The sequence below is a fragment of the Aptenodytes patagonicus genome, chromosome 10, assembly GCF_965638725.1.
Source record: "Aptenodytes patagonicus chromosome 10, bAptPat1.pri.cur, whole genome shotgun sequence".
Classification (NCBI taxonomy): Eukaryota; Metazoa; Chordata; class Aves; order Sphenisciformes; family Spheniscidae; genus Aptenodytes; species Aptenodytes patagonicus.
Window position 1 is genome coordinate 11,150,195 of NC_134958.1, and position 25,842 is coordinate 11,176,036.

The 25,842-nt window shown below is 36.6% G+C and overlaps 1 protein-coding gene and 1 non-coding gene across 13 annotated transcripts in view; both read left to right on the forward strand.

The window, feature by feature from the left end:
• Positions 1 to 25,842, forward strand: part of MEF2A (myocyte enhancer factor 2A) — a 98,960-nt gene that overhangs the window by 26,589 nt on the left and 46,529 nt on the right. For 11 of the 12 annotated variants that reach the window (XM_076348011.1, XM_076348016.1, XM_076348015.1 and 8 more), the window contains 2 exons: positions 14,248 to 14,445; positions 20,858 to 21,061. In XM_076348011.1, coding sequence (XP_076204126.1) covers positions 14,392 to 14,445; positions 20,858 to 21,061 — 258 coding nt within the window. In that variant the 5' untranslated portion in view covers positions 14,248 to 14,391. Of the gene's footprint in view, positions 1 to 11,787; positions 11,811 to 14,247; positions 14,446 to 20,857; positions 21,062 to 25,842 lie in introns of those variants that run through there. The other variant, XM_076348014.1, reaches the window with a different exon arrangement.
• On the forward strand, positions 18,813 to 18,930 carry LOC143165304 (U5 spliceosomal RNA). The gene has a single exon (XR_012996241.1). It is a non-coding gene; the product is annotated as a U5 spliceosomal RNA (small nuclear RNA).

Sequence of the window (25,842 nt, forward strand, 5' to 3'; positions counted from 1 at the left end):
TCACTTTTTTGTTCATACAATCCATATAATCATGTTCACAGATTATTTACTTAGAATGAATAAAATGATATGATGTAAAATAATTAAGCAGGCATCTGATTCTAGTATACAGAATCCACTTTCATGAATACATTTAATATGTGAGATTTTTTTTTTTGCTTAGGGAAATAAGTATATAGGGTTTTGCATGAAGACAAAATGCCTTATTGTCATACCAGAAAGGAATGAAAAAGATTGCAGATTCTTCCTCGTGTACTCTAGTGATACTGTTAGAATAAAAAACCTCATTTCTATGTCTAAATAAGTCTGTCACTTCACATGTAGGAATTTAACACTAGCTTTAAGCACTCATTTCTCCAAGCTCAGAGATTGACTGAGGTGTCTGAACTTCCACATTGTACCCTTTCATCTACCAGGGCTACAGGTAGTATGAAAGTTTTATAGTGGCATGCAACTGCTCTTACCAAAATAAGATACTGCTGTTAACATTAAGTGCAGCAATTAGAACTAATACCTTCAAGGAGGAGTCATTCACATCTGACTGCTACCTATTTGCTTTACAACTGAAATATGGTTCCTAGGTCTCTTAGCTAGGTTTTTGTCAGAGACGGACAAGAAGACAGCATGGATGGAAGGGATCCAGCAGTGTGTGTGAAATGGGCACTGTTTTGTGTAATATTCCTAGCAGGTTTAAATCATTGCTGCAATAATTAAATGCCGAGATGTCCATTTTGATCATCTAATAGTGCAAGAGACTGAGGCTGATCATGCAGTCTTCCGTTCTGAAGTGGTTTCAGGGCTGCTTCTTGGCATTTCTGGCAGTTTCTTTGATAGTGAGGATAATTATTTTTTCCTTTTCCAAAATCAGGATAGTAAGCTGTGTGTGACTGTAGATATATGTGGTTTTTTTTTTTTTTTAATTTTTAATGCATAATTGCAGGTCTGGATGGCCAGCTAGATTTATAGTCTCTGATTCCTGACCGATCCTGGTTATTGTCAGGTCTAGGCAGTCATTGCATCAGATAGTACTTGGCTGACTAAGTAGTAAAGACGGAGATGTCTACCTTACAGTTTCAAAAAGCTTGCATTTGCATCTAATGTTTCATGTCAAAGTTAAATGAATATACTTGTTTAAATGGAAGAGGTTTTCAGTAAGGGAAGTCTACAATAATCTGAGCCTGTCTGGGCTTCTGCTTCAGATTCCTGGCTATTTAATGTGATTGAAAATAGGCCAGCTGCTTTTCAAATACATTAAGATCCAGCTTTTGCGATATCTTGCTTTTCTCAATATTCTTTGCTCTTGTTTAACTCTTCAGTGAGGTAATAGTTTATTCATGTAGTAGTTTATCAGAAGGGCTTTGTATATTTACGTATGGATCACTTATTTGATTCTTGCTTCGGACCTCGATTAAATTTTTCTCGGCCTTCACTTAAACTTCTATCAGCTGTATCTTCTCATTCAGACCTTTTTAGTGGCTCTATTCATGTAAGATGTTTGTCAGGGTTTGACAGGAAGAGAAATTGAGGTATTTTCAATGTTTTGAGGATTTCTGTTTTTAATACAATAATGGGAACAAGTGGGTCAGACTGCTGTCTTTTATAGTCATTGAGTATTTCATTCCAGAAGCTATTGAAACACATATTTTAATGCAACTTGCTATCCACCACTTGAATCGTGTAGCTTTGCTGTGAAGCAGTAAAGTTAGTTAGGGTCAAATGACTTAAGTTTTCTGTTTGTAGCAATCTGCAAGAAAGGTGAAATAATTAGATTTTATCATTTGCTCTGCCTTGCAGGTATGGCAAGTAACAGAGTTACTGTAGCATCATGGATTTCCACTTATCAACTAAACCATATTAACTGACTGTGTATGCTGGTTTGTTGCCATTGCTAAGGAAAAAATAGTTTCAAAGTTAGTTTTAGAATTAGGTTTCTATTCAGAGAACAGTTTATATTCAGAGAACAGTTCTTATCTGAAGATTCAGTGTAGTTTAGGTAACGTTTTTGCAAGTGAATCAAAGTGGCTAGGTTAATGTTAACGACATATGAATGCCCAGACTACTAGACATCACCTCCCAATAAAGGAAAAGATTTATATGCAGGAGCACAAAATATTCTGAATAATATTCTCACTTCTTTTCTTAGTAGAAACTGAGTTTACTACAGTATGTTTAGGTGTTGGGATATGTATCTTAATGTAGTTAACTTTTGTTTTTAATGGACTGCCCTGTACTTGATTTGGACAGTCTTAGCTTGTGACTGCTTTTAAGAATATAGACATCCAAATGGAGGGCAGTAACAGCAGCCTTGAGGGGGCAGAGGGAAGGGGGGAGAGAATGAGGGTTATGAAGTACTTGGATCAATAAAATGTTTTAGGTCATAAGGAATTTAATTCTAGTCTGCTTTTAAAAGTGGCTGCTGAAATTAGAGAGTTCGTGGGAATAGGACTGTTTCTTGACCATGGGTGCCTAGCACCATCTTCCTGAGTTCATTGATGTTGCCTATATTCTGCCTGTATTTAATCTTTTTCCAATATATCATTCCTGAGATGTAGCTGAGTGGATTCATCTTGCTTATATGTTATTTTATTATTTGCCACCTGTCTGCCTCAGATTCTGAAACCTTTAGATTATAAAGAAACAAGTCTCCATGCACGTTTGGAAAAGATCTGCCCTATGATCTGCTGTAGCCCCCCCACCAAGAGTAATGGTGTTTTATTTTAAATCTAAAATGGCTATTTGCTTAAAAGGATGCAGGGAAGGGAATAATTCACTGAAATTTGGTTATAATCTCTCTGAAGTACAGTGTAACTTTTAAAAGTTTTTATTTAGAAGCTTGAACTGGTGGTGTATCTGAATTTTAAAAGAAGAGACTGAGTTTTGAACAAAGGCTATGGCAGCTACAGAAGAAGAATCTTACCACTAATCTTCGTTAGAAACATGTAGGTGTCTTTATAGTTTACTGAATGTCTTATTGAGGCATGCAGGCTGTTTGAAGCATTATGTTGTCATGTCTGTCTGGTTTATAATTGTTGCGCTTCAACAATATGACTGTATGCTGTCATTTAATCAGACAACGAATAAATTATCAAGAAAGCTTTCTGGATAATTGTTCAGTGATTTAAAGCTTCTTATAGATTCTTTGATGTGTGATATCTATTTGTTCTTGGTTTTCCTGTCCTCTTTAAAAGGGGATATGCCTGTGTCACGTGGAACCCTCTGGAAGATTGGAAATGTGTATTTGGTAAGAAAGAGAGTATGCTCAGGAGGGAAATGGTTGTGGAGACTACCTGTTATAGCAGGTTTTAAAAAAAAAAAAAAAGAGAGGGAGTCAGGCAAGAAGCTTGGAGCCTGCAGCTTGTGCAGAGCATGAAGGAAAGCTGATATATAGGATCGGGAAGAAGCAGATAGTTAAGAATGAGCTAAACCTTGCGAAGAAGTTTCCCAAGTACAAAACGGGAGCATACGGTGCTCTGTGTCACAGAGCCACTGTTGACTGAAGCCAAACTTGGAAACGAATACGCGTCTTGCAAGGGCACAATGTGCAAGGAAGAATATTGTTTATAATCCTTCTATATTTCCCTTCTCTTATCTACTCACATTTGTTCCTTGCTAAGAACTCTATTAAAATGTGGCATTTTTTAGTTTGAAGTCTGGTTTGAGGAAGCTGTCTGTAGGAGAAGGTATAAGCAGAGCCATGTGAAGGCTATGGCTGCCTCTGTATCCCATTACATTCCTGAAGTCAGCTGTAAATGTTTTTGATTGCCGTAATGTTTGTTCAGTAACGTGTTGAAGTTGCTGTGATGTGGCTGTTTGTTGCACTACCTCAACAGTTTGTACTTTGTAGGCAGAGTGGACAGTTTCCCTCCTTGTAAAAAGCAAAAATTAATTATTAGAAGTTTAGTCACTCGTAAGTGTTCAGAACTTCACTGAGTTTTAGAAGTCTTGCTGCAAATCACAAAATCAGTTTGCTGAAGTACCAAGCTAGTGCAGTTTTCTTCATCAGGTAAAACCAGTGTTAAGTAAGATTACCTCATAATTTATGTTCTTTGTTTTTTCCAGTAGAAGAAACTAAAAACCAGAGGCAATCAAATGCCTTTTATATACATGCTTCCTAAGGAAAAATCTGCTACGGGTTCTACTCTTGCCTTGGGAAACCGTGCCAGTTATACACCAGTCAGTTTTAATATTCTGAGAACAGACACTGTTTTACTTAACTGGAGAATTGCTTATTTGGCTTTTGTTACAAGGAAACTGAAGTGCAGCCTGCAAAATTTGAATACAATTTAAAAAAGAGTATTTGAAGGATAAGAGTAATAAATCTCGTAACATTGCCCTACGCTATGTGCTGTGTTCTGAATATTGTTTCTGCCTGTCTTCATTTCTCCAAATCTTACATCAGGATGCTGTTCTGTTTGAGTTAGCTCAGTTGGCACCTCATTTAATTTTGAACTATGTGTAAAAGTAGTAAGTTGTATTTGTATTTTTATGATGTTGCTTTCAGGTGTTTATTTTTTTGCCATATAATCTAGCTGCGAGACGTGGTTATGATACATCAGAACTTATATAGAGGGATATTTTTGTCTAGTTTTTGGTTTATGAATGTATGAATGTTCAGTTCTTTATACGTAGGTTATTTGTTGAGGTTCTAAATGATTGTAAAATTAGCAAAAAGTGCTCGCTAAAAGTTGTAGTACTCCTCAGAAAACATAAGCTACTTAAATCATGTAGTTCTCAGGGGCAAAAAGAAGGATAATACTCCTTATGGATAAAGACGTCCAAGTAGGAATGCCAGGAACCTGAATTTTTAAGGTTACTTTGACATGTTGTTGCTGATTTTTAAAGTGCTGCACCCACTGAATTCAGCCTGGCATGGCCATGTTAAAAAGTCAGAGCAAAGCTTTCAATTTAATTATCTATAAAATGAAAACAGTGAGTGACCACATATATGATAAAAACAGGTGATGCAGCTTGTCTAGAATTTCATAGAAATCTGACCAAATCAATTTAGTACTTTAGAACAGTATTCAGCTGTTGTAACTGTGAAACCATCTTTTGTCCACTTGCATTCCCCAATCTTATTCACTGTACGTACTCCGATTTGCTCTACTGATTTCCGTAGAGATAAATATAGATGTGACAAGTCGGGCAGAGGTATTGTGAGAACTTTGAGATAGTGAGCTGTACCTTTGCCAGATAAGATTATCAATAGATTAGAAGAATACAGATAACTTAAGTTTGAGATGGGAAAAGTAATGAGCCAAGATAGCAGTAATTAAAGCTTGAGTGTCACTGCGGTAACTGATGAAATATGAAGACTTCTGAAAATAGATTTCCCAATGATAATACTTCTTCTTAAAGCCATGACTTAACTTAGTGGTATGTAACATGTTTTAAGTGTTATCTAAAGATGCATCAGTGAGCCTGAAGAAGATTGATGAAGTGCTAAGATGTTGCAAAACCAGAAGAAAGCTCCATTCTGGTTGGTAAATATACTAATTGGAAATCGAACAGTTCTGTGTATGTGTTTTATTCTCTCTTACTGTAAGATGAAGAAAAACATTAAAATGAACTTTTTGATTGTTCAAACTGTTAAGTGTTAGTTATTTAGTTAATTACCGATGCTTGTGAAGGTGTCTTTTAAGCTGATTCTTACTGAATCATTAGGATAGCTTTAAAGAAAGGAAATTATTTTTCCAGCCGAGAATAGCAGCATGGTTTCAGTGATTTTTCCCCACCCCCTGATGAATGTAAAAAGTTCATTTCACAGGATTCTGTTTTGTCTTCTGTAACAGAGGAGAGCTCTTTTGTAGCAGCTTTTTGTTGTGGGTGAAATGGTGTATAATTTAAAGCCATCTCTAGTAGACATGTTCTTATCAGCATTTTGGAAGGTACATCCTGGTGCTTCCCTTCTTTTGAGGCAGAAAGGAGTTTTGATAAGAAGACGTAGCTCTGTGCCATTATTTTTTTGCTACATGGTAGTTAAGTTCCACAGCCATTACAGATTGACAGTATACTTGAGGCAGATGTTTTTGATCTTGAAAAACATCTAATATATTTTATATATATATATTTTACTTCAGGAAAGAAACCTTCCTTATGTGGCTGATGCTGCACAAAGGTCTATGGGTTTAAAACCTGTGTTTAAATGCTTTTAGTTGCACTTTGAGCTTGTCATTGTGAAAGTTATGAAACCTGTGATGAGTTTTAAACTAATTAAATACCAGCCAATGCTTTTCTGTTTTGTTATGGAGCAATCATATCTAAACTTAAGTTTAGATTTCTGCATCTAGTTAATTAATTTTCAAAGAGCTGTAAACGGAAAAAAAGGGAGGATTATCTGGTCAAAAGATTTAAAATTGTGATCAAACTGACATGGTTGTTCTAAAAGCTATGGTTCATTCACTAGGAAATTAGTCTTTCTGGCCATAGCTTTTAAATATTGGGTTTTGTTTTGTTAACAGTGTTCAGAATCATCTTTCTTTGTGGCTATTTTTGTATGCCATGGAAAAGTCGCATCTTTCGACAAATTATATGATAAATTAGGAACAAGTTTCTTAAGAAACTCTTCAGAGTGTGTTTTCCAGACTGCTATTCAATCATGCAGTTATTTTCTTAATCTGTTTGTAGAAGTCTAGCAACAGAATTCTTGTGATTACTTAATATTTTAAGTTCTGCTTCTATCTAAAACTGGATTTTAATCCAGTATCGAAAGTTTATTTCTTTTTCTGTGGTCATCTTTCTCCACTGTTAGCTCATCAGTTTCCAGATCCTATTTTCCAACCGTGTTCTAATGTGTTTTTGATAATGCAAAGAGAAATTATTTTAGAAAATATCAAGACCAAATTTATGGCTGGGAATAATAAAATAGAATTTTTACAGATAGCTTGATAATGGCTGTTTTGCTTCTAGAGAGTATAAATGCTCAGAACAGGATGATACATATTTTTTGGACTTAAGCAGTAGGCCAAGAAAAAAGTTTATAGCTGCGTAACAGTGTGAAAAATATTTGGGTATTGAGTTTAACTGAAATGCGAACCCATTTAATTTTAAATAACTAACTAGAGCAGGATTCCTGGCTGTCCCTGATCCTGGACAAGGCCACATTTGTCATATTATCTGGGAGTGCATGTACTGTCATAGGTGATGCTGATAGTTCCCGAAAACTGTTTGGTCTGTCAGCTTGGGAAAAATATCTCTTTAAAAAAAAGTGCATTCTAGGAGTAATAAAACTTATTTTAAAAACAGGCATCTGAATCTTAGTTCATTTTTCATACATCTTAGATTTCTCTAGTTCTGTTTGCAAGAAAATATAGTTACTCAACTTGATCTTAGACAGGACTCACTGCATGGAATAGAATGGCAGAAAAAGCCATTTTGAGCAACTGTATATTTAAATAGTATTTGAGAGTTGCAGTTCTTCAGTAAGACCATATTTTTGGAAGTACTTTGAGATCTTTTCTAATATGCCTTCAAAACTTAATTTGAAAAGCTGTGTAACTTAAAAATTAGAAGCTCAAAAATAGGTTTGATTTTAATGTGGAAACTGAAGACCATGTTTAGTTGCAAAACTCCACAAATCTACTCTTAGAAGTACAGTGTATTTAAATGGTCTAGTATCGAAGATGTACATTGTTCTTCCCAGCTGAAAGAAGCAAGTGTTTTATGGTGCATTGTCCTGGTTTTGGCTGGGATAGAGTTAATTTTCTTCCTAGTAGCTGGTACAGTGCTGTGTTTTGGATTTAGGATGAGAATAATGTTGATAACACACCGATGTTTTAGTTGTTGCTAAGCAGTGCTTACACTAGTCAAGGACTTTTCAGCTTCCCATGCCCTGCCAGCGGGAAGCTGGGAGGGGGCACAGCCAGGACAGCTGACCCAAACTGGCCAAAGGGATGTTCCATACCATGGGACATCATGCTCAGCATATAAACTGGGGGCAGTTGGCTGGGGGGCGGTGACCGCTGCTCGGGGACTGGCTGGGCATCGGTCGGTGGGTGGTGAGCAATTGCATTGTGCATCACTTATTTTGTATATCCTTTTATCATTATTATTATTTTCCCTTCCTTTTCTGTCCTATTAAACTGTCTTTATCTCAACCCACGAATTTCACTCTTTTTTTTCCCCAATTCTCTTCCCCCATCCCACTGGTGGGGGGGTGGGGGGTGAGCAAACGGCTGTGTGGTGTTTAGCTGCCTGCAGGGTTAAACCACAACATGCATAAAAAAGAATATCAATAAAGAATTGTTTATGGCTTCCTGTTTTTTATGTTGTCCCACTTTCTAAAAAAAGTTATTTTGGCTAAGGGTTGTATTATTGTTTTATAACAATGCTTGTGTATCATTTGCTAGCTGAGGACCTTGGAGCTCTGAGGCCAGTCTCATTTACTGTAAGGCTCTACTTGGATGTAGAATAATGGCTTCTAAACTGAGGATGGAAGAAAGATTTATTTCCCAATATTGTGGTACAGCAAGAAGTGTGAGATAAATGACAACATGTAGTCTTGTTTTGAAGGGGTAGGCTGTGGTGTTGTCTTACACTTATATTTTACATTACTTGCAGCAATGTATGATGACAGGGCTATAGAAATGTAGCTGTAGGAAACATTTTTGTTACTGTTTTTGCACACCTCTGCAAAAACCCCAGGAAGAATCTGAGTGTGATCTCTGTTAAAAGCAAGTCCCCTCGCTTGAAATCTTAATTTTAAAATCTAGCTTCAAAGTGGTAGCAATGAATTTTGGAGCAGGGCTGGTAGAATGTCTAGAGCACAGTAATAAGATCCCATGGCTCTCAACATGTTTCAGTGCAGATCCAAATCTGAGTGAATATATTTTGTATAATTAGCTTAGAATTTAGAAGAAAAAGTGTCTAGATTTGTATACTTACTTTGTATGGGTTTGCATTCTCTTTGAGGTTATGAAGAAGAAAACGTTCTTTTCTCTCACTTCTGGACAGTGAAACGGAGTCTGAGAACCTTTTAGTTAACCTTTTGATTAATTATTTTGGTGAAGACGTTATTTGATTCATAATTTTTTTTCTAGCTATTTCCACTTAGAGTTATGGGGCATGGAGGGAGGACACTTACATGTTTACAAGTACTATGGAAAAATGAGATACTGTGGTGTTATCTGCCTTGTTAATGTGAAACAGTCAACACCTGGTGATGGGCCTTGTCTCCATCTTAATCTATATGGGAACGTTTATATTCTGGTCACATCCTTGGTAAGCATGCAAAGTGTTAGAATTAGGAGTGAATGTGCAGTTTGACCACGATATGGTTGTGCAGTCTTTGCCTGTCAGATCACCCTTAGGGGCCAAAGCTACAAAAATATGTGCATAGGCTCTTTTAAGACTAGAAAAAGACCTATTAGCCTTGATGTAGTCAAAATTGTGTGCTAGTTAGTAAGCCTTACCTAAGGCTTACCAGTGTAAGATGCATCTATACAGATCTGTGTTTTCATGCAGCTGTGGCTTTTGAGAGTTATCATGCAAATTATCTGACGTCATGACACTCATTTCTTTGTGTGCATTTCAGTAAATGAGCTGTGATGAGGCGGTTACTGTCAAATGTAACCTGTAGCCATGATGGTGAAATGGAAGTTCCAAGAAAACAAAGAGAGGCAGAGGGAAGTAAAAGGAAAATAAATGGAAGGAGTATAATTCTGACTCAGTTTTTCCTAACCTGTTCTGCCAGAAGGCTTCAAGACCTTTTGGAGTTCTGCACAGATATAATTTGTTTCCACTGAACCCTTGAAGGAATCTTTTTAAATAGGTCAAATACTGTTTCCTTGCTTTAAAGTTGTATGTCTCTATTTATGAAACCATAAGCAACCTTGACAACAAATGAACTGATCTGAGTTGCTGAAAATATGCAGTCATGAGGGTATATTTTTGCATATGGTTCTATTGTCTTTCAGTATTTAGTGTGGTGTTTTCACATGCGTTGGGGAAGGGAATAAATCCAGAAAATTTGGAATCAAGTTTACTTTTATACAATAATAGAGGCTTTTACTTGGACAGCTACAAATATAATTTTTCTTGCTGTTATTGCAAGCTGACGTTATTTTCTGTTTGAAGCTCATCGTGAAGCACACGGGGTTTTTTTCCTTCTTTTTCTCTGCTTACTCTTATTGTTTTGTTTAATACATGCCTGAAATTCTTACTTTAAAAAAAAAAAAAAAAAAAAATTTTGCTTCCGTGTGCCCATGCAAGTAATGTAAAGCAGTTTTGGTGGCTGTAATTTGATTCTGTCACTTAAGGAAGTAGAACTTTACCTTCATCAAGGTTACTTCACATTAGTTTCACGTTTACTTTCAGAAATAAATGTGCATTGATCTTCATACATGTCTGCTAATTTTCCTTTATTTGGGCAAAAGTTTATTGATGATCTAGATGAAATGGCTTTGTGACTTAAGAATTTTACCTAAGTATGTTTGCAATGCAAAATTAAAACTTTGCTAATTACATTTTTGATGTAACCATATAGTGGACACAGTCTTATACCTTATCTTATATAGTTTTGTTGCTAGTCAGTATGGAAAATAAAACTGCAACTCTGATGTGATCAAGGATTTTTCTAAGGAAAAGTCATTGCTCCCATTAGAAATGTAATATGCATTTGTCATTGGTGGTAACTTCCCATTGGGATGTTCTGAGCACGCATGAAAAGTGGCTTTTTACTGCACAGTTTACTCTGATTTTGCAGTTAAGTGTCAAGATCCTTTCTACCCTAAGCTCATGCCAAACTTACGTTTCAATTCTTAGCTTTGAAAATCATCTTGTATGTGACTTCAAAATGAAAGGGATGCTGTATTTCAGAGCTGGGTTGCCTTTGGCAAATGTGTTTCAAAGCCAGGTCTCTGGTGTCCATAGCAACCTGTGGGGACGGAGGAGAGGCTGTCGCTGGCTGGACCCAGATGGGGACCGACATGCAAATAGGAATTTGGAATTTGCTAAGTGAGAAAAGCACTTGAGGTTGAAGAAAGTAGTGGACCTGAGATGAGAGGCAACAGTGGACTGATTAAAGAGGGTGAAGCAGAGGTCGTAAATGGGAAATGGGTTGATGCATTTATGCTTAATAGAGCATACTAATTTTAAAAGACCTGAAATAACACCCCAAAACTATAACAAAATGTTGGTGAAAAGTACTGTCAGTTTTCCCATTTCCCTTTGTGTGATGGTACGTGCAGCAGATAATAGTGTTTCTCTGCTCTTGTTTCTTCCATTAGCTCATGGAAAACGTTTGTGCATATCTTTTATTTTGTATGCTTAAGTATATATATTGCATAATCTCACCTCATATTTCTCTTCCTCTCTACCCTGTTCTCCCATGAGCTCCTTATTTAATTCACTGCATAGACTTGCTTTTGAATATCTGTTGCAGAAGGTGGAAGAGCTGAGTGAATGAGATAGAACTGTATGAAGAAAGTGTGTGGTCCCACATAGGGGTTTTAAAATTGTGTTCTGGAGCACAGGTCTGTTTCCTTAGGAAAATTTTGAGAACTAGTAAATTTGCTTAGGTGTATGTCTAATGCAGTAGAGCATAAAATATTGTTATGCTTGTGTATAAATTTATGGTAGATTATAATAAAATTTTATATACCTCATATCTTGTATACTGTACATGCTGTGTGTCCTTCTGTTTCAGAAAGAACAGTGCGTAACTGGAAAGGGTAGAGAGGAGAACGGTATGGCTGGCCAGAGAATGGCTTTTGTGTAAGAAGTGATTGATTGGAGTAGGATTCTTTAGTTTTGACTAAAGGTAACTGAAGGAAGATACAATATAGGCATCAAAATCAGGACTAACGTGAAAGGTGAAGATGACTTTGTTTACTGCCTCGTATAATTAAAAATCTGTGGATACCAAATATAATTAGCAGGATCAGGCTTAAATGAAAGGATGTATCTTCTACTGTGATGCATAACTAAGCTGTGGAACTCCTAGCTTCTAGGTGCTAAAAATTTACACAGATTCAAAAGTAATATTCATGGAAGAAGATTTGATGAACAGCTTTAAATCAAAGATTCTGTATATGACTTCAGAAGTTCCTGATTCAAAAATCACTGAATATCTGGAGAAAACGCTTTATAAATATTGCCGTTAAATGACATATGCTTATTCTATTCCTATGTCCCTCCTTTACCATCCTAGTGATATTTGCTAATAGCCACGGATAAAATGCTGGACCAGATGGATCTTTGATCTCACATGTGGTGGCTATTTGTATGTACTAGTTACGATGGTGAGTGCTTTTAAAAAGCAGAGGAAGGAATCTGGTAATTCTGTATTCAGAGAACTGTTTCAATAACGTACGGTTATTTAAAAAATGAAGCCACACATGAAGGAGAAAACAAATTTTAAGGGCTGCTTATAGAGACCCTTTTATTAGGTGTGTTCAAGGAATGCAACCAGATTTTTGTGAAACTAAATTTAATGTGTGATCATAGCATGAGCTGAGGTGTTGGTTTTTTTTTAAGAGAGTGGGGCAGCTGACTTAAGACTGAATGCTTTATGAATTAAAGCTTAGAGTCCAGTGGATATTCTTGCTGTTTTTTTTTAACAAAAAAATGTATAAATTTATATGCTAGCTGTTGCTCTCCACGTAAAATATTTGCTGTGTACTATTGGTTGTGTAGAGGCTTGTTCATCTGGCCTTAGCTAGCTATTAATACCTCTTTAGCAGTACCTTGGAAGAAGTTTTTTTCTTGAAGAAAATAAAAGGAATGCAACACTGATGCATGCTTTTAAGTGTTTTGATGTATAAAAAATATCTGGTGCATATCCTTTTGACCAATGGGCATCACATAATCTTAGTGTTCATTTGATCTTAAATTCCATGGAATAGTATTGCTAAATACTGTTGGGCGTTTTATGATGTTTTACCAAAGCAGTCCTTTGTTGGTATCAGGTATATATAAAATGGCATTCCTTCATTTTGTGATCTTCTTCCACCTCTTCCCCCCCCCCCCCCCAGCTGCATCAGAATGTCATGGTTTTTTCCTCAGTGTAAATTGAATGTATTGTGAAGTGTAGCCTGTGACTAATTGCCTCTTCCTGTCTCTGCTTATTAGCTGTCTGATGGTGATGTGGTTGCACCACTTTCTACACATGGCCTCACGGATATGGCATTGTGACACCCATATTAAAATATGCAAGGCTTAATTTCAAAAGGCGTTTTGGGTTGGGAAGTTAGAGAGGTTATAAGCTAATATTGTGGCTGTTTTTACCCCTTTTATTTTAATGCATATTAGTTGGTAATTGAATAAGGTGTACCTATTTCATGTTTTGATGTTCTAGAGGCTATTTCTTTTTAGTTGTTCTCCAGTTTTGTTGAATTAATGTTACCCTACAGTTCAAGCAGTATGTTTGGAATATGGCTTACCAATTTTTTTTACCGAAAATGCATTTAAAGTTTGTTAAATATCAGTTTTACAAGTCAGTTTGGTGCATTAGTACCAGATTAAAATATTATGATGGCACACTGGCTTTTCAAGTTGCATGCACCCTTATCTTTCTAAACAATTTACCAAAATGAAACAAGTGCTGGACTGGTAATTGGTTATTGGCAAATGTGCAACTTGCAGGTTATTGTAGAGAGAGTAATTGTGTGAATGTCTTAATTATTCATTGGTGTCTTGGTAGCTGTGAAATAGTTCTGTTGTGAAAATATTTTCTGTGGTCTTTATCCTTTTAAAGTAAAGATATTCCCTTTTTCCTTCTCCCTCCTGCTTCCCAATAAAACTCCAAATACTGTCTTACAAAATGAGGTAATTTAGTTTGGTAACAGAAACTTGGTATTCTCATGGCTTTGTTTCATTATAGTGATGATAATTTTACAAGACAAACAGGAAACACAAAAGTGGTTTCTCTGTAAGGTTTCCTAAAATAATGAATGGAGTTAACCAAAACTTTGTGGGTAAATTTTTGAAACCTCAGATCACTCAAGGCCTAAAGCTTAGAGTAGTGAGCACCACCTCCTTTGACAACTGTAAATTTTTAAGGTATCCAATTGAAAGTGTATGAAATTATTGGTCATTTTACCCACAAACTACAGATTTAGAATCTAGCAAACTTGTTGGAGTTTACTTAATTGGAACAAAGTATGTAGTGTAATATTTTACTAATGAAAATACTTGGTTCTTCACTACAGTTATTTTATGCGTGCACATGTTTTACAGCTATACAAGCGTTTAGTGATGCTTCCTCTTTATTAATTTGTAAATTAATTTTTTCAAAATCTTATTTTTTAGGGGTTTATAAGAAGAAACAGGAACCTTTCCGAAGCTGAAGACAAAGTAAAAGAAAACCGTATCATGTGTTAGAATACTGAAGAGTGAAATTTCTTGGATTAGTATATTTCTGGATTGCAAAGCAAAAGAAAGAAGAGGCTGAAAATGGGGAGGAAGAAAATACAGATCACAAGAATAATGGATGAACGGAACAGACAGGTGAGAAACAAGGAGTCTGCATGAACAAGTTCATCAGTAATCCTAAAAATTAATGGAAATTTTGAATACATTCATCTTAATTCACTCTTCTAAAGCTGAGCTTTGTCTTCACGTATCTACAGATGGCATTATCAGAATACAAATAAGAAATATGTCTCAATGGTTTTACTACTGTTTTAGGGGAAATTGTTATTTATAAGTAATATCAATTACTACTTTAAATCAAATTCACTGTAAAACCAGTATTCCTATATAAATGGTAGCCTAGTCTGTACTTCTAGTAGTCTGGAGGACCGTGTTGAACAGACACCTTAATTGATCTGATAGCTACTAGGAACACTTAGTAATGAAGATGGAGAAATGAAGAGAAATTCAGAAAGGATGTAGTAAAAGTATTTGCTGCAGCCTCTTTGACAGAGGAGTTTGACATAGCTGTGGACAATGATCTAAAGTGTTTTGGATATAATAATGAATTTTGTTAACATGATTCTATTTAAAAGCATTGATTTATATTCCTTGTAAGAGCTGTTTACTACAACAGTCTTTAAAAATTGTCAGTCAAAAGGGAAGAGTACTTGAAAGTGCACTGTTTTAGGGAAAGCTGCTTACTTGGTTGCTCTTGCCCTAATAAAGAGGTGTCCTGTGAACTTGAAAAGTATCAAAAGTTGATGATTGTACAGCAGTAGTGTTTACTCTTAACTTCTAAATTGCTACATGACATATGAAATAAAATTTTAATTGGATATTGAAATGTAGAGTGGGGTATCTGGAAGCTACCATTTTTAAGGAAAGGTATTGTAGGAATGACTTCGGATCTTTAAGAATAGTCATAGTGGGTCAGACCAAAGATGCCGCTAGACCAGTATCTTTTGTCCAATGATGGTCATAAGCAAATAAGCATAGGATAGAGATGCATGTTACACTACTCTGTAACCCTCTTCTAGCTTCTAACTATTCTTAGCTCAGGGATTTCCTGAGCTGGATGTGGTTTCCCTATATTTAGTAACCATTAATGGATTTTTTTTTTGTTTTCCCCACCCCCTGCCAGTGAACTTGTTCAGTTATCCTTTGAACCCTTACAAAGTTGCAGCATTTGCAGCATCTTTTGGCTAGGATTTCCTATAGGTCTATTACCTGTTGTTTCAAGAAACACCTTTTCATTTATGCTTAGTTGGGGTTCTGCTAGTTATTTAGCTCTTGTATGAAAGAGGCAGCAGTCACTCCCTGTCTAGTCTGTCCATCTTGTTATTCTGTGGACCTCTGCCATGTTTTCTTATTTTCTCTTAAAATAACTTTTTCAGGCTGAAGCACCATAGCTTACTTAGTTGTTTTAATACAGAATTTATTCCACACCTTTGACCACTGTCGCTACTTTTCCCTAAACCTTCTTGAGTATTGCTATGTTATTTTTGGTGGCAAAGGGACCCAGAACTGCAGAGTGTTCAAGATGCAGGCAAAACATGGACTTGCATAGTGGTGTACTGATGTTTGTTCTCTGTTCCCTTCCTAATATTTGATTTGCTTTTTTAACTTCTCCTGAGCACCAACTTGATGTTGGGATAGTGTCAGAATTCCATGAGACTGTCTTGCTGCTGACATATCAACTCGGAGCCCATTGTTTTGTTTGTGAAATCAGGATTGTTCTTCTCCCGTATCACTTTAAAGCAGTGTAAACTCTGAGAAGACTATATATAGCAAGAAAAGTATTATTGGAGTTTGGGAGAAAGCCAAGTATTGTGTTTGAACAGCTTTAATCACACAGTGACTGTATGTTTGATGTCGATAAATGTCTTAAGTACATGTAGTAAAAGTAGATGAATTAATAACTTCAGTTCTTTCATATCTTGCTCTAGAACTTCAGGCACGTTGAAGAGGTGGAAATTGATCCCCCTCCCCCCTTTTTTTAACTTATTTGGAGTAAATTGGATAACCATGTTTTTGTTCTGCTTGAAATACAAATATTGTTATACCCTGACTTCGGTGTGGTGGGTTTTTTTCCAGGGGGAATTGCGGGGTTTTTTTTGGATCTCCATCTCATTGTTCAGATTGGAACAATGGCGAGGAGGAGAATTAGTGCATTTGTATCAAATTTTAGCCCACTTGTACCATTGCTGTGACTGAAGCAAAATATGGGGATTAATTTCTAAGTTTTGTTTCTGGCTGGTCTTTGGCTAGCACTTCTTTTGGGCTTTTTAGTGACTAGGAAGAGGCTTTAAGCTCTAACTTAAAAATGGAATTAGGCTTGCCTTATCCTTTTTCTGTGGAAACTCTGAGATAACATACTGCATTTTGTTTTTAAAAGGTTTTAAAGAGATTAAATAGCTTTTGTTAGTGGAGCGAAATTCTTTGTGTAGAGCTATTAATGGTATTCTCTAACTCCACTGGTGTCCTGTGGTTTTGGTAGCTAGTATATAGAGTTTTAACATACTAAAATGCTCTGATGCACAGGATATTTATTAGGTATTAATTTACTTTTGAGAATTTCTTTCATTGACCCAGGTAAGGAGGGCATTTAGGGGGGTTGTTTTGCCAAACGGAAAGTATAGTTCAGTTGTGTTCTGTCAGTTTTTCTATGGCATACATAGCTGGTTAGTAGGTCATTCATGAACATGCATATGGTGTCCTGTTTAGATGTTTAATATGATGCTTAGGGTTTTTTTGTTCGAAAATATGAGTAGAATGGGATAGAGCTTTGCCTGCAGAGCAAATTCATATAACTTGTGTGGGAAGAAAAGCTATTGTTTTATCAGAAGCATCTTATTTCTGATGGGTTTGTATGTGAGCTCAAAACAGAATATGTAGACCATTACTCTGGGGGATTACAATTGTCATGAGACTGTCACTGTATTATTAATTAAGCAGTCTTATCTGTTTGAATGAGCTGTAGGACATTTATCTTCATTAAGCTGAAGAGAATAAAGTACAGTAAATTAGGTATCAAAGAGGCTCAATCTTGCTGCCTTTGCTGTCTCCTTCTCGCCCTTTTTTGCTAAGCGGTATTGGAGTAGTGCTGAGGAAGCCGTTGGCCTGCAATAAAGATACATATTCTTGTTTTTAGTGTGGTCCTAAATGGCACACTAAATGGCAAGAAAAAAAAATAGAGAAATTTGCAGAACTAATATTCTGCTTTCTGAGTTCTTAAATGAAAAATGAGTTTATAATAGTCTATGTGCATTAAAGTAAGGCTTGGACTCCAGTGGTAGTGGGGTTTGTGCTAAGCGCTGTTCAAACACAAAGTGAGAAATCGATGCTAGCTGAGAATATCACAAGTAAAATAGCCTTACAAGAGGAGAGAAAGATAACATTTCAGTAGAGAAGTTAAGATTCCTTGCCCAGGATCATACAGGTCCTTGGTGGAACTAAGCCTTCAAGTCTTTTCATTTGATGACTTCTCAAAGTAATACAGCATATACACATCTTGTTTACGATGCCTTTTTCCTGACAAAAACTAAACAGTAGTATCTGTCTATATGTGCTCATACTTGGGTAATAATCTCTTAAGTGTCTTGTAATTGAAGTATCTAGAACAACAACAGCTACTTAAAAAAACCCACAGTTTCCCCAGATCCCCAGAGGAATCCAAAGTAATTCTTAATGTCCCATCCAAGACAGGATAAATAAATCCCAAGTGTTCTGAAAGAAGGCATGTGTAAAGTGATAGAACTGCTAGGAGACTTACACAAGATCTGTTTTTAAAAAGCAGCTGTTTTGTATTATATGTGGATAGTAAAATTTCCACCTGCATTTGGGAAAAGTACAGCCCCGTGAAACCTACATTTGTACTTGGTCAACTTGTTGAATTGATAACTGAAAGTAAAATACTAACAGAAGATACATTAAGGTAAAGTCTGTCAGATTTTTTGGCATCTTGTCTCACTAATATCTTGTAATTGTTAAACAAGAAGTAGGTAAAAAGATCTGCTTACCCTAGTTGAACCTTGAATGTGTTACAGCACTCTTACATAAAATTGTTTCAGAGAGAGTGCTGTATCTTAATGGAGCTTCTCACCAAACGTGCTTTAAAAGGGTTGAATAAAAAAGTTACGGTAAGTACTCACTTTTTATCTGAACACGGATTATTCAAGCCTCGCAAAAGGCTCTGTGATTAGTGGTCTTTAAACCCTAAGAAGTTTCTAAGTTAGAAACACTGCACAGGAACTTAGGTGGAACTATGGTTATCATGATATGCCCGACATTCCATATTCTCATCTTTCTAGGTCTTCTGTTTATTACCTCCATTCCTACTGTGGCTAAGTGTTAACAATCCAGGTTTTCAAAAATCATAGGCACAGTGCATTTTTGGGGGGAGGGGGCACATGTTAAAACAGGGGGGTTTTTTGTTTGTTTCTTTTTAATGGATGTGGGTACTACTACGGTTTCTCTTCAGATCGTATAAATCTTTCGCCTTTTACTAAAGATTTCCGTGGAGAGGAACACAATTTTTTAGGGTCACAAAAATGATCAGGGGGATGGAACATCTCTCCTATGAAGAAAGGCTGAGAGACTTGGGGCTGTTCAGCCTAGAGAAGAGAAGGCTTTGGGGAGACCTTATTGCAGCCTCTCAGTACTTAAAGGGGGCTTATAAAAAAGATGGTGGCAGACTTTTTAGTAGGGCCTGTTGCAACAGGACAAGGGGGAATGGCTTTAAACTAAAGGGGGGCAGATTTAGACCAGATATAAGGAAGAAATTTTTTACGCTGAGGGTGGTGAAACACTGGCCCAGGTTGCCCAGAGAGGTGGTGGATGCCCCATGCCTGGAAACGTTCAAGGTCAGGTTGGACAGGGCTCTGAGGAACCTGATCTAGTTGAAGATGTCCCTGCCCACGGCAGGGGTGTTGGACTAGATGACCTTTAGAGGTCCCTTCCAACCCAAACTATTCTATGATTCTGTGATACTGTTTTACAGCTGGAGAGGCATCTCAGGTCCACAGTACCTTTGCAATCATTTGTGGTGGAAGAGCAAAGTGTGCGTATACTGTTGTAATAATACAGTTTTTGTCAGCACGCTATGTACATAATGTTTTTAGTATATCTGTCTGCATCCCTCTGAGACTCTGTGGTGGGAAGGATAGTATATATTTTGTATTATGGATAGTATTAAAAAAATAATATGCATGAGATACTCATCTCTGGAAAAAATGCCTTGAGGTGTGTATACACAGAATTTTCCCATCCATCTTCCAAAAACTTGATGTACACCTAGGTAGTAATTAACATGTTAAACTACAGAAACCCATAAAACAGGTTTGATTGTTTCTTGTGTTTTACTTCATTCCATATCTTGCAAAAGTATTCTCACTATTGTCTGTTAAACATGTAGGGCATGTAGGTCACTCACCTGTCACAGAGGCATATACTTTGAATTGTAATATGGGCTTGTGAATATGGCCATAGACAGAGGTGTTCCCCTCAACACTGAAACTCAGATTGAAAGGCTAGATCTGAAAATAGCATCTTTATTTGAAAGGTCTCAGAACGTTAACTTCATAGTAGTAGGTTAAGTGCCTTTTTGAGACACTTAAGAGGATGTTTAGTAAAAATATTATCCTTGACGAAAAGCTGGTCTTAGCATTAGACCTGTGTTTGATTCAACTTGATGTCAAATACATTGATACTCTTATATCCTTAACTAACTGAAATCTTGTGAAAGGAATAATTTTTTAAACCTCTTTTTTCCATACTTGATGGTGATCTTTATAACTAAGTGTCTCTCCCCCTTCCCCAATGGGCAAATGCTCCTTTGTGATGGTCTGTAATAGATTTATTTCCCCACAGCAGTTCTAATTGGATGGAATGATTGTTTCATGATGTTCCCAAGTGGCAGAAAACAGCTTAAAAGTATAAGTGAATTTGATTAGATGGTTTAATAGCAACAAAATAAGCATATTTCTTAGCTTTGCATAATTAGAAATCATAGAATCATAGTAACAGTGTTGCTTCCATCGATACTGCTGTTTTCTTTGATTTTTACTAGAATTAAGGTTGTGAGTAACTTGTAAACTAGTTATAGAATAACTGGTCATCACAGAAGAAAATATTGTGATACCTGGAAAGTCAGTGTTGGTTGAACAGAAGGAAATACGGTTAGAGGATCCTACAAACTTTAACTCTCCTTGGTAGTTATATACCCTCTCCTTGGTAGTTATATACCAGTGGAAGAGGTGGGGGGGTGTAATTGTTTAGCTTAGTCTAATATAGAGCATTGGCCCTAAAAGTGGCACCCAAATATGATAAGCAGTTCTTCTTTTAAGCTTGTACACATGTTTAGTTATGTCGCTTGTTAGTAGGAATAAATAGTGTAGGCTCAATTGGTATATTCCTTGAGTGCTTGATTAGTGCTTCAAACCCTTGTCATGTGTTAAAGAATAATATTTTTTTTTCTCTCTTCCCCCCCCCCACCCCCTCCCCCCAGGTCACCTTTACAAAGAGGAAGTTTGGATTAATGAAGAAGGCGTATGAGTTGAGTGTACTCTGTGACTGTGAAATAGCACTCATCATTTTTAACAGCTCTAACAAACTCTTTCAGTATGCCAGCACTGATATGGACAAAGTTCTACTTAAATATACAGAATACAACGAGCCCCATGAAAGCAGAACCAACTCAGATATCGTTGAGGTAACAATTTGAAAAGACACATCAGTTTTCTTATCTCCTTAATACTTCAAATATAGAGCAATGTAGAGTATTTTAAGATATTTTAAGCAAATGTATTTAATAACTTGAAAACCTTGTCATAAAATGTAAACTACTGCTTTTAGTCTGGTTTCTCTAAGGCAATAAGTCGTCTTTAAAGCCATGTTGTTTTCCCATCTGCCCTCCACCCCCTGCCAGTTTCTGGGAAACATGTTTGATTTCAACCACATTTGGCAATGGAAATAGAGGTGTGAAAGATGGTTGTTTTTGGGGGAGGAGGGAAGTGTTCAAGGTTTTCATGGAAAAAATCAATTGAGTGGAGAATAAGGTCCAAAGAGTGCCCTCAGCCTAAAAGACAATTATGGTTGGCCCCTTTTCTTTTCTGAGGTAATAGCCACTTTACCAGTCAAATGTTGCACAGGGATCGAATCAGCCACAGCCTGTGCTGCACCTTGTTCAGCCACAAAAAAAAAAAAAAAAGGTGAATCTATGGAGCAAATGAACTTTAATTAAATTTGTTGTCCAGTCACTCAGTGTCAGTTAAAACATAGCAGTAGAACGACTGCAGTTTCTGCAGCAATAGAATAGCATGAATATATTTACTCAAAGGTATTGGTTTCGTCTACTTTTATTATGCTTGTGCTTTAAATAGAAACTCTTTCCAGTACATAATTTCTAAATTAAGTGCAGTAGAAATCAAGGATTTTCTTGGCAATTGGAGCCTTTATGTACTGTAACTGCATTTCAGATAAGAGTCATGTCTCCAGTAGTCCTGTAAATAGACCAAAACAGGTGGCTGACTTAAGTGTTTCATTTAAATTCTGAAGTTGTCTTCCGAACAAATGCCTTGCTTTTTAGGAATGATTTAGGAATAGTGATTAGCCTTGTATAGCTGAAGAGTCTATTGCCAAGGGGATCACAGAGTACAGGGAGGATACTAGCTGATCTTGTAAATAAGTTTTCAACAAAAATCAGAGGGACAAAACTGAGAAATAGACAAATGCCTTATTTCTTTCTGAGAAGATTCTCTGCTAATTTACCTACCGCCTTTTATGATCAGAAAGAAAACCTCCCCAACTTCTGTATTCAGTGTTGAGTACTAATGAGGGGGATAATGCAAGCTTTGAAGAGTTGGAGGAGTATTACTTAGTCACTGGATAAGTATAAATAAGGGATAGCCACTGTAGAGGAAGGGAAAACCTAATTCTTTCAAGATGAGCTTTTGACTGTGAGAGATGTGAATTTGAGATAGGGATGCAAGCAAGTCAATTAGTGAGGCTGATCTTTGTTCTGCATCTAAGGCCTCTTTGTGTTATGACTTGTGGTAATTGTGCTTCTTCACATCATGAGTACTAAGAACCTCTTCCAAAAAAACTTCTACACAAGGCTGCCTATAGTTTGGGGGGTTTTTTTTGGGGGGGGTGGTGGTGGTGGTGGTGGTTGTTGGTGGGTTTTTTTACCAGTGTCAAGCGTTTGACCCCTGGCAACTACAAAAAAAGTGCAGTCAGTACCCAAGTGCATATATGGTTTCTTTTCTGGGGGAACATGCAAGGACTCATCTGCAGATTCTTTCTTATTTTCCTCTGTAAGTTTACTGTATTATACTAGTGTGGGATTTGGGACTTCACTCTCTTTTTTCATACATAGTATAATTTAGGAGTGCATCTCCCAGTCTCTTCAGATTAGCCCTGTGCGCTCTTTAGTCTGCTTGAAATGTTTTTGGTTTTGTTTTTCTTTCTTAGTAAGAAGTTACTTAGTCAGAGAGGGGAGTGTATACCTTTTTGCAGGGAAAATATGTTCTTTAAGTTTATGGCTGTGTTCTGGATGGGAAAGTTAAGTTGGTAGGATGAAATATTTACAAGCTAAATATATGTAAGGTAGAGTGATGTTTTCTCTCTGGATTCCAGGAGAAAAAATTATGTGTACAGTATTTCAGAGAGAGATTCCGCAGTTTCATTTTTTGCAGCTGATTGCATTTTGGATTTGCTCTGCCTGTATGGTAACTTTGTAGTCTATTAGCTATTGTTCTTTAGGCAATTAAGAGATACCATTCATGGTTGGGTTCGGATGGTTTGCTTCCCACTGTAAGTAAATAATGTCTTTAATTTAGAAAAACATTCCTTTTCAGTGGAAAATTCAATGGAAAATTACCTAATTTTTTGCTTTACAACAGAGCTGAATTGGTTCAGTGGAGAATATGATGTGCTTTGGAACAGACACAATGACAGGTACAGCATAGATAGGGAGGAACATGGGAGAAGAGGTGAGATGGGGGAAGAGTAAGACTCCTGTATTTAAGCAGTAGCAAGTTGCCAGAAACTCACTGCTTCATGTAATTTCACCATTGACAGGTGCTTGCGGCATGACAGAGGTGAAGTTACAGCACCAGCGTTTCGGAAACGTTCTGAAAGAACAACGTAAAATGGCTTCTCTTTATTGTGCCTATGTAGAAATACTATTTTAACAAATAAAAATTACAAAAAAACCACCCTAAAAATCTGTCAAATATATAGTAAACCAATTTAGAATAAGTAATTCCATTTTATGGAGTTACAGCTGATGTATATATCTTAGTTCACATTTTAGTAATTCACTTGCCTCCTTGAATATGACAGATGGTATTTATTGTGATGTAGGCTCACCGTGAAACTAGTCTTGACCCACTGTGTCCCTGATATGCATGACAGGAGGGGTTTTTTTTGCTGTGCTAGAAGGAAAGCTAATTCTACACAGCTCAGAAGCTGTATAAGGGAAGAAACAAATCTACTGCTACGTATTTTCAGTACTGGGTAGATGGTAATGTTGTAAATGATTAAGATGAGACATCTTCCCCTTACAGTTGCCTCCTGTTCAATTTTGGCATAGGAATAGCTTTTATATGCCCAGAGCTTGGTATCTTCTGTTGCTGCTGGAACGTTTGTGTGAAAACATAGTAGGAGGGAGAGCACTGGTATCTTAAATGAATGCTAGAATTTTTTTTTTTTATACATGCCCTTATGTCTTTCTCTGTACATGTTATTGTAGATGTGAATGCTCTGTTGCTGCCCTGTACCTATTCTTTCTTTAATTTTTTTGTCCCTTTAATGTGTTTTTGTTGGTCCCATTTTTCTTTTTAATTTCTGTTAATATTTCTTTGTCTGTTTCCCCCCCCTTTTTTTTTCTATTCAATTTCTAAACAGTCTGCCTACCAATAAATTGTTGGCTGCTTTACCTATTTCTTGCCATGGGTTTTTGTTGTCATAATTTTTTTTCTTTTGTAGCTACTTGGTAACTAGTAACTGATATGGGTGTAAGGAATACGTTTTTTCAGCCATCTTGGCAGAATCACAGACTTTTGAATAGCTGGAATTAGAAGTTGAGAGAGTTTCGCTTTAATGTAAGCTTAGTTTTCTAACTATCAGTAGTATACTTAGGGATGGTCCATTCCCTGCCATTTGGTACTTTTAAAATTCAGGGAGAAGATCTTGTAACAGATGGCTTGTAACCAGTTTTAACAGATAATTGGTGTGGCATTTTTGAGCTGGGACTCAACCTCTGTGATCTTCAACTTTTTTGCTGTTTGAATCTGTTTTACAGCTTTGGAAAAAAGAGGTGAATAGGGAAAACAGGGTTGTTTGAAACACTCAATGTCTTCAGAACATACACAGGTCTGAAAAAACTTACTTGCTTATCAGGATCAGGTACAATTTGTCTAATGGGTTTTTTAGATTAATTTCTGCATCCCTCTGAAATATGGAAGGTCAACATAGTTGATGTTGGTGAAGACAGTGAAATTTTGCTTACGGTTGCTGATCTCCTGACCTTTTAGTAAAAGACATTTGCTCAAGAGGTGGTAAGTGTAATATTTCCTTTAAGCCTCATGGAAGCAAAAAATGTACCCTCTTGAAATTCCAAAATAACCTTTTCCTATGATTTCAGAAATATAAATTACCATTCAAAATTCTTTGACGTTTCTTGCTCTTGGAGAAATGGTCCTTTTCACATCAGATGAGAGAGGTTTTGTTCTGTTGTACAACAAGGTTTCATTCATACTATTTTTTTCATAGTTATCTGAGTGAAAGCTAGTGCTCTTGCACTGCTTAGATGGACCATATAGGGATATTGAAAAAAGTGAGGTTTTCATTCAGTGTGTGCTTTGAATTCTTGAAATATTAGGATCATGTATTTAGTTTTACAAAGCTGTAATGGCACAGTTGAAGATTGTTAGACCGAAGTACTATCTATGACTTGAAGGACTTGCTGTAGGTGTTACAGCATGTGATGCTTTAAAGTTCATGGACTTTTTTTCTGTAACACATTATTCTTGGCAAGTAATTATTTTTCCTGAAGAAAGAAGTAGAGTACTTCTGCAGAGTAAAATGGGAAGAATTTCAGGTTTATCAGGATTCTGTATCCATATGGTCAACAGAATGTTTTAATGTATAAAAGACCATTTGAGACCTTGAGCGTTCATCCTTTCAGGCACTCATACTCAATCTTCTTTAGTGTAGGCGGTGTTAAGATTATTATAGACTCTCTACAAGGTAACACTTCCATGTTGAGTTCTTCTGTCCCTCAAGAGGGCCTCAGAAAGCAACAGTCATTCAGTTGTTCCCTCTCTTCCAGCCTTGCTTTTTGTGGGAGTCGAAGGCTGAAGACGGGCTCTTCTTGCCTGTTTAGCTCGACTTTTTATTTCTTTTCCACGTTTTGATGTTCCTTGAGTGATACAGCAAAACAGGGTTGATTTAACCTACACTTGGCTGTGGGTGGGTGGGTTCTGCACG